The 9,247-nt window shown below is 47.9% G+C and overlaps 1 protein-coding gene across 1 annotated transcript; it reads right to left on the bottom strand.

Annotated features, from left to right (window-relative positions):
- Positions 1-593: 593 nt before the first annotated feature.
- LOC122946680 (torsin-1A-like) lies at positions 594-9,040 on the bottom strand. Its single transcript, XM_044306442.1, has 5 exons — positions 8,836-9,040; positions 5,869-6,134; positions 4,741-4,916; positions 2,374-2,501; positions 594-1,184 (listed from the first exon to the last, which is right to left on the bottom strand). Exons 1-5 carry the CDS (start codon positions 9,005-9,007, stop codon positions 940-942), a joined length of 987 nt encoding a protein of 328 aa, XP_044162377.1. The 5' UTR covers positions 9,008-9,040; the 3' UTR covers positions 594-939.
- Between the last annotated feature and the right edge of the window lie 207 nt (positions 9,041-9,247).

Below are 9,247 nucleotides of genomic sequence, written 5' to 3'. Positions count from 1 at the left end.
AACATGATATTTTAAAAAATATATGCAAATAAGCCTTTGGAGCAACGGGGGCGTTACTGTTGCACCTAGAGGCTCTGCTCTCTCTGCAACTGCTGCACCCTCTGCACTTTGATTGACAGGGCCAGGCAGTGATGATGTTTTCACTGTCTGGCCCTGTCAAAGTGCAAAGGACGTGGCACTTGCAGAAAGAGCTGAGGCTCTAAGTGTAAAGGTAACGCCCCCGTTGCTCCTAGAGGCTAATTCGCATATATTAAAACTTCACCTTTCTCAGCAATGCCGGCACATTGTGTTGGTCCCATGTTAATATGTGCCGGCATTGCTGAGAAAGGTGAAGTTTTAATATATGCAAATGAGTCTAGGAGCAACGAGGGCGTTACCTTTACACTTAGAGCCTCAGCTCTTTCTGCAAGTGCCACGTCCTTTGCACTTTGACAGGGCCAGACAGTGAAAACATCATCACTGCCTGGCCCTGTCAATCAAAGTGCAGAGGGTGCAGCAGTTGCAGAGAGAGCAGAGCCTCTAGGTGCAACAGTAACGCCCCCGTTGCTCCAAAGGCTTATTTGCATATATTTTTTAAAATATCATGTTTCTCAGCAATGCGGGCACATATGAACATGGGACCAACACAGATGCCTTCAGCTGCCAAGTGCACATGTAACAGGTCAGCCAGTGTCATAGGTGCAAAACTGCTGACAGATGCCCTCTAATTACCGTACTCAGGTATCGGATCCATCATTACTTATTATTTACATCATCTCCATCACTGTAAAAACCAACAGACCATTAACCACCGGTCTGCGCACAAAATTACTGTCCACGTGGGGTTAAAAAAAATTGAGGCCACCAGGAATGTATCTAAGTTCCTTCAAAGGCCTTAAGAAAGTGCCACGTCCTTAGCGCTCGGGCAAGGTACGACCAGTCTGTGGGGCAAAGGCCGCGTCATAGGAAGAGGTCCAGCTTTGTGGACACAGTCTTGCAGCCCTTCACGGAGTAAACCTTCTCCTCGGGGGGGTAATAGGTCATGTCCTTGGCGATGGTGGTTGTGATTTCTTCATCCGCCACAAAACCGCGACGCTCCAGCTCCGTCTTCACGCACATCTTGATGTGCTTGAACTCCATGGGGAAGAACGGCACGAAGACGTCAATGAGGTTTTTATCTATCAGGCTGCTGTGCCAATATCCACCTGAAATGGGGGAGAACACCGTCACAATCCAGTTGTAATCAAATTTTTTTAAAAATGTAATAAAATCGGGGGTTTATGTGACCGGTGCACATGAAACATAGAACTAGCGAGTGCTTGGCATCCAGCTAGACAGGACATTCAGTTGCTCTCAGCCAATACGGCGGAGGACACTCCCAGTGATTCTGATTGGCTGACACCAGATCACAATGCTCCTCCCAATGGTCCTTTTCAGCTGGAGTCCACAGCCCACCAAACTCATGTGCTGGGAGTGGATTAGTAAGAGCTCTTAGGACTCAAGTCTAAGGGGATCTCCAGGCTATAGATATTGATGACCTGTCCTTTAGGAGACACCATCAATATTAGATCATGAGGGTCCGATACCCTGGGGCAGCTGCAGCGCCAGAAAGTGACTGTGTATTGAGCAGAAGCAGGCGCAGTGCACTTAAAGGGGTTTTCCAACATTTTTCTACTGATCGGTGGGGGTCCGACACCTGGCATTGGGACTGCAACCTTCTTTTGCTTGGTCTAGGCCATGGGACGTCACCTTCATCAGTCACGTAGCGCTGAAGTGCAGCTCAGCCCCATAGAAGTGAGTAGGGCTGAACTGCAATGCCAAGCATAGCCAGTATACAATGTACGGCGCTGTGCTTGGGGAGCTGAGAGAAGGCCATGGAGATACTGCGAGAGCTGGTGCCTTCTCAAACAGTTGATCGGTGGGGGTCCCGGGTGTCAGACCCCAACCGATCAGATACTGATGACGTATCCTGAGGATAAGTCAACAGTAAAAAAATAAAATAAAATTTAAATCTCGGAAAACCCCTTTAAATGGGAGCAGAGCTGCAGTACCTGGCATGGCCACTAAGCAGTGTACAGCGCTGTCTTCCTCCAGCTCCGTACACAGTATAGTGTCCAGCCTGCCGTATCAGCTGAACAGTGGGGGTGCCGGATGTCGGACCCCTAGCGATATGATATTGATGACCTGTCCTAAGGATGGGGGATTAATATCCGGAGCCTATGAGCACCTCTGTATTCTTAAACTCTGAGACAATCATTAGGTCTATACCTGGGAATGGCATATCCTGGGGGGGGGGGTACAATGATCAAGACCCTGGACCAAATCTAAGACGACCCCCACCTAATGACACCGAGGAAACTTTGGGTTAAAAGGATCGGCATACGCCATACTCACTGTCTTTCTTGTTGAAGGCAGATAAATACACGTCCCTTTCCACGTCTGATAATTTGATTTCTTCTCGAGGCCTCCCGGCCCTCCAGAATTTCAAGGCTAGCTCAGTGATCTTCTCTCCTCCTGCGTTACTGACACAGAAAATGAGGGGGGAAAAACATTATTTGATATTCCAGAACGTCTGGTGCTGAAATGCAGAACACGTCATACAAAGTAGCTGTCGTAAGGTAGGTGCCCTTTAAATAGGTTACCTGGATTGGACGCCCCTCATCCCAGCCAGCAACATGGGGGGCCTAACACAATCAGGTGGTGGGAGGGAGACCTGTATGCAAAGGCTAATGTTCCCTATAGTGAGATAAAGCGTTACAAGCAGATCTGGCCGATGGTACCCCCAAAATCACAAAAATGGGGGGCCCCCCGTGACCCCTCTTATGAATGAAGCTGAGCTCCATTCAACTCTATGGGAAGCTCATCCACTGCTCCAATCATACAGGGGTCACAGGATCGTCGTCGCCATGTACTGTTGCCTACGATGTAGTGGGAAGCTGGAAAAAATTCCAAATATAAAAAATAAATAAATAAGTAATTCAACACTTTTTACTGGTTTTTGCCTTCATTCTCCAGGTCAGTACGATTAGGACAATACCACATTTATATAGTTTTTCTTGTGTTTTTATACTTAAAAAAAATATATAAAAATGTCAAAACTTTGAAAGAATTATTTTTTTCTTTTAAATCGCCATATTCTGACCCCATAACTTTTTTCTTGTCACGTCTCCCGAGCTGTGTGGAGGTTCATTTTTTGTGGGACGATCTGTACTTCTTATTGATATCATATTGGAGAGTGTGTGACTTTTTGATCACATTTTATAAAAAAATTTGGGTAAGTGAAGCAATGAAAAAAGGGCGAATTGGCCATTTAGATTTTTTTTTTCGGTTACACCATTCGCCGTATGGGATATGTTTATATTTTAATACTTCAGGCATTTCGGGACGTGGCGATGGCTATGATCTTTATGTTTTTTTGTACTATTTATTTTTATTTCTGAGAAAAGGGGAGTGATTTTTCATTACATTTTTAGATTTTTTAAAACTTTTCTTAAACTTTTTTAGCCTCCAAGGACGCTAAAATATGGGATCTGCAGGTCGCTTATAGCTTACGCTACTCTCACACTAGCAGCAACCTTCTCCGGTGGGTGAACAGCCTGCCGGATCCGTGCTGCCGCTAGTGCACGCCTTGACTATTATGGGGGCAGGCCGGAGTTTCGGCGGCAGCCCGGCAAACATGCCGAAAGGCGGCCGGAATAAAACTACGACATGTTTCCATGCTGCTGCCGTATAGTCAATGGGGCCGGAGCGGACCTCCGGCGGCACGCGCGCACTAGCGGCAGCACGGATCCGGCAGGCTGTTTACCTATTGAACCACTATGTACACCTGGTTTGCTGTTATCCTATGGAGCCCTGCCACCTGCAGGCTTCCATAGGAACTACAGCTCTGCATAAGGCCTCTTGCACACTAACGCCCATGTGGCCGTGCTGTGGGCCGCAGTGCACGAACACCAACCGCGGGGCAGCCGCAGCGGACCCATTCACTGTAATGGGTCCGCGATCCGGCCGTTCCGCAAAAAGATAGAACATGTTCTATCTTTTTGAGGAACGGAAGTACGGGACGAAACCCATAAGGTTCCGTGCTTCCGTTCCACATCTCCAGATTTGCGGACCCATTCAAGTGAAGGGGTCCGCATCGGTGATGCAGAAATGCCCACGGAACGGCGCCCGTGTATTGCGGATCCGCAAATGCGGTCCGCAATACGGCCACAGAGCGCACACGTTTGTGTAAAAGAGGCCTAAGTGTGAAGGAACGGCTCCCCCGATCACCACATGAGGATGCCATTCCAGGTGCACAAGAGCATGCTTCCGGGTTTTCAGCATTTAGATGCCGTGGTCACATTTGACCACGGAATCTAAAGGGTTAAACATCTGTGATCGTCGCTATCGCTGTTCGCAGGCATTAGCCCCAGACCTCTGCTGTTTGAAACCCAGCGGCTATGCCTGCGAGTAGGGAAGCCATATTTAAATCCCCTCCTTTTGGCATATGTGACTGTCGTGCCGCTCTATGGAGTCAGGGACGCCCGGTCTAGTTGGGGGTCTCAGTGGTCATACTCCCACCGATCATCTACTCATCACCTTCCCTGTGGATAAGCTGTTATGGAGGGACCACCCGTTTAATAAAATAGGGATATCAGAAAGACGTGATTAAAGGCGAAGTCTGGTAGAGTGGGCGTCGCCGTTACCGGCTCATAGAAAGGGGGGAACCCCTCAATGATGCCCCTACACACACGAGGGATACAACCCCCCCGACTTACTTACCTGAGAAATATAAAGATGGCCTTCCGGTACGACACCCCGTCAATGTGGTCATAGTAATCGAGGAAAGGCTTGATGGCGTCGATGAGGCCTGGGTGCATTTTATCGATCTCGTCAAATATGAAGATTGAGCGCTCGCAGTCTTTCACCGCGCTCTTAACCATGGTCTGTAGCTGGTCCTGTCGGCAGGAGGAGATAAGAGACGTTTAACCCCTTTGCGCATTGACGTACAGTTACGTCATAATTACAGATGAGCGAATTTCCGCTTATGAAAGTGGGGAGGAAGTCCTCTCCTGCATAACGGAAAGAGGGGCAGATCCGTTTTGCAGCCCATAGACTTCCATGATGACGGAATGTCTCTAAAGGCATTGCGTTATGGTCCGTGGTAACGGAATCCATAACACAATTCTGCTTTTACCACCAAACGAAGCGCGAACGAATTTCAAAATATGAAATTCGCTCATCTCTAGTCATAATGCCTCAGTTCAACATACAGAAAAAAATTCCTGTATGTTGAACGACGTAATGGAAAAATGGTAGCAATAAAAAATACAGTTTGTTACGCAAAAAACAAGCCCCCATACAGCTCTGTAGACCAAAATATAGAAAAAAAAAGTTATGGCTGTCAGACTAACTTTAGTATTGACGCATTCGTATTGAGCCGCGGAATAAGGACGTCGGGTTATTTTTAGTGCACAGTGTACGCCGTGATATCAAAACCCCAAAAACCTTGGCAGTGTTGTTTTTTTGCCACACAGAGAATTTTTTTCCCCGTTTTCCAATATGAGATATGGTAAATCAAATGGTGGCATTAAAAAAATTGCATCGCGTTTCGCCAAAAATAAGCCCTCCTATAGCTATGAGGAAAAACCCAAAATGCAAAAATGAAAATAGGCCCTGACGCCAAAGGGTTAACAAAAAAATAAAAATAAATGTAATTCCCTAAGAAAAAAAATTCAACTCCCATCCGGTTTCGTGTCTGCAGCTCAGACGTAGACCTATGCATCTCCAGGGTTACAAACTATACACAACTCCTAGGGCGTCCTAAAAATAAGGGATCAGACTACAGAGGGATGGTTTGTAGTCTGTTACCATGGAGACGCCCCAGGTCTAGTCTGTGCCACTCATTACCTTGTATTCCTGAATTCGATTGGCGTGCGGGAAGTGAAGCGTCGCCACGATGGTCCGCACGCACTTCTTCCTCATGGGCTCCGAGTAAATGTTGTGGACCAGGATCTGGCTGATGTAGTTCTTGCCGGTTCCGGTCCAGCCGTGTAAGGAGAGCGCCAGGGGTTTCTTAGGGTTTTCATTGCTCAGGAATCGGGGCACGGCCTTCAGGATCACGTGCTTGGCCAGGTGCTGCCCGAATATGTTCTGGTCGAAGTCCACCTGCAGAGCTGGAAAATGGAGGACAACAGTCATCACCCTCGAAGGGCCTGGACATCACATGATTAGGGTCCATTCACACGTCCGTTGTTTCTTTCCTGATCTGTTCCGTTCCCATTGAAAATGAATGGGTACAGATCTGTTCCGCAAAAAAACGGAACAGATCAGGAAAGAAACAACGGACGTGTGAATGGACCCTAAAGGGCATCTGTCAGCAGTTTTGTACCTATGAAACTGGCTGACCTGGTACAAATCTACTGACAGATGCCCTTCAACTGAATCTAAGCTTGATAGCCCATCCCCCACAAACCTGCAGGAAGCAGAGATCTAGGCTGCTGTATGCAGGGTCAACCAGTGCTGGTTTTATAGGAGTTGTTGGTAAAAATGCTGTTGCTGTCAGTGAATAGGAACAAGATGGAGATACATTAAAGGGGTTGTCCTAATGTTTAATACAGGGTCTGATCAGTGAGGGTCTGCCAATCAGCTTACGGCGCTCTGATGACGTCACGTTCATCGGTCACATGGCCTCCAAGTAAATGGGCCTGGGCTGCAATACCAAGCACGGCCACTATACAATGGACAGCGCTGTGCTGTGGCAAGCTCTTAAAACAGCTGATCGTGGGGGTCCCAGGCGTCAGGCCCCAGCAATCAGATTTTCATGATTTATTACATCCGTGTGCTGTTTTTTTTTTTTTTTTCTGCAGACCCATAGAAATGAATGGATCCGTGTGCGATCCACCAAAAATGTGGATCGGGCACAGATGCTAGATATGGTCGTGTGCAAGAGTCCTAAGGCTGGTGTTTCATACTGTGCTGCAATACCACGCCCAAACTAAGGACAGGTGTGGCGCTGTTTTTGGCAGAAGGCAACCATGTCTTTCTAAAGGGCATCTGTCAGCAGTTTTGTACCTATGACACTGGCTGACCTGTTACATGTGCACTTGGCAGCTGAAGACGTCTGTGTTGGTCCCATGTTCATATGTGCCCGCATTGCTGAGAAAAATGATGTTTTACTATATGCAAAGGAGCCTCTAGGAGCAACGGGGGCGTTACCATTACACCTAGAGGCTCTGCTCTCTCTGCAACTGCTGCGCCCTCTGCACTTTGACAGGGCCAGGCAGTGTAAACATCATCATGTCTGGTCTTGGCTATCAGGACACCCTAAGGCCTCATGCACACGACAGTATTGCTTTTTCAGTGTTTTGCGGTCCGTTTTTTACGGATCCGTTGTTCCGTTTCCGTTGTGTTTCCGTTTCCTTTCCGTTTTTCCGTTCCGTTTTTCCGTATGCCATATACAGTATACAGTAATTACATAGAAAAAATTGGGCTGGGCATAACATTTTCAATAGATGGTTCAGGAAAAAACGGAACGGAAACGGAAGACATACGGATGCATTTCCGTATGTGTTCCGTTTCTTTTGCGGACCCATTGACTTGAATGGAGCCAAGCACCGTGATTTGCGGACAAGTATAGGACATGTTCTATCTTTTCACGGCACGGAAATACTGAAATACTGAAACGGAATGCACACTGAGACACTTCAGTATTTTTTGCTGAACCATTGAAATGAATGGTTCAGTATATGTTCCGTATACTGAGCTCAAAAAACGTCCAGTATACTGAACGCAAAATACTGTCGTGTGCATGAGCCCTTAGGGTACGTTCACTGGATTCCGGCAATCTGTATGCAAATGGAAACCATTTATAGACGGATCCGGATGCGTCTCACAAATGCATTGCAATACCGGATCCGTCTCTCTCCGGTGTCATCCGGAAAAAAGGATCCAGTATTTATTTTTTATATTTTTAAAGGTCTGCGCAGACCGGAAGATCGGATCAGTCAATGCGGCAATTTTAATGCCAGATCCGGCATTCCGCCAAGCGTTCAGGATTTTTGGCCGGAGAGAAAAATGCAGCACGCTGCGTTTTTTTTTCTCTCTGTCCAAATACCGTAAAAGGACTGAAGTGAAGACACCCTGACGCATGCTGATGGGATTACTCTCCATTCAGAATACATGAGGATAAATCTGATCAGTTCTTTTCCGGTATTGAGCCCCTAGGACGGAACTCAGTGCCGGAAAAGTTTGAGGCAAGTGTGTAAGTGCCCTTAGTCATGGTTGGAGGCAGGGGGTGTGCCCAGCACTCACGGTCCCTTTCGATGCACAGTAAATCGCTCAGACCACTCAGTGATCTGCAACCTGCAGCTGCTGTAGAACTACACCTCCCAACATGACTACACACAGTGATCTGCACCTGCTGTAGAACTACTACTCCCAACATGACTACACACAGTGATCTGCCCTGCTTTAGAACTACTACTCCCAACATGACAACACACAGTGATCTGTACCTGCTGTAGAACCACTACTCCCAACATGACAACACAGTGATCTGTAGCTCTGCATCTGGTGTGGAACAAATACAACTCCCAGCATGTCCATTCAGTGGTCAGCAGCCTACAGCTCTGCAGTTGCTGAGGGACTATAACTCCCAGCATGAACACTCACAAGGATCTGCAAACTCACAAGGATCTGCAGCGGCTAGGGAACTACAACTCCCAGCAGGACCACTCTCAGTAATTTGCAGCAGCTGTGGAACTACAACTCCCAGCATGACGACACACAGTGATCTGCAGCTGCTATGGAACTACAACTCTCAGCAGAACCTCTCGCAGAGATCAGTAAGCTGGCCCCAGGCAGTGTCTCCATTACCTGTGACGTTGACAGCTCCCTCCATCCGGCTGCTGCCCCACAAGTAGTTATGGAGCCCATAGTAAGAGATGATCCCGGTGATGACGGACACTGTCCCCACCGTGATGGTGATGGGCTCACCCCGGGATATCACCGGGAGCAGTAACCACAGCGCCACCCCCAGCCACTTCATAACACGGACATAGCAATAGCATCGGTGCGGGCGGGCGCGATACGCTTGTCATGACGTCACTTCCGCTGCACCGCGGCGGCCATTGCTAGAAAGGGCAACAGGGTCGATTTTCTGGTTCACCTGCTGCTCCTGCTACGGAGTGGTCGGGACTGAATGGAGTTCGATAGTTACTGTCACACGGGTTTGCAGGTTGTAACCATGGAAACGCATGAGTCTGCTCAGGAGCTGTATAGCTTTTCC

This window comes from Bufo gargarizans, chromosome 9 (genome assembly GCF_014858855.1).
Source record: "Bufo gargarizans isolate SCDJY-AF-19 chromosome 9, ASM1485885v1, whole genome shotgun sequence".
In the NCBI taxonomy this organism is placed as follows: domain Eukaryota; kingdom Metazoa; phylum Chordata; class Amphibia; order Anura; family Bufonidae; genus Bufo; species Bufo gargarizans.
The sequence above is the reverse complement of the archived record's forward strand: the minus strand, read 5'-3'. Positions and strand labels throughout refer to the sequence as shown.

What these genes read in the sequence shown, in the direction of transcription:
- LOC122946680 (XM_044306442.1), bottom strand. Translation starts at nt 9,007, where the DNA reads ATGAAGTGGCTGGGGGTGGCGCTGTGGTTACTGCTCCCGGTGATATCC. An exon ending in ATCGAATTCAGGAATACAAG is followed by an intron (nt 4,917 to 5,868) that starts GTAATGAGTGGC and finishes TCCTGCCGACAG; the next exon opens with GACCAGCTACAGACCATGGT. An exon ending in TGCCTTCAACAAGAAAGACA is followed by an intron (nt 1,185 to 2,373) that starts GTGAGTATGGCG and finishes CCCCCATTTCAG; the next exon opens with GTGGATATTGGCACAGCAGC.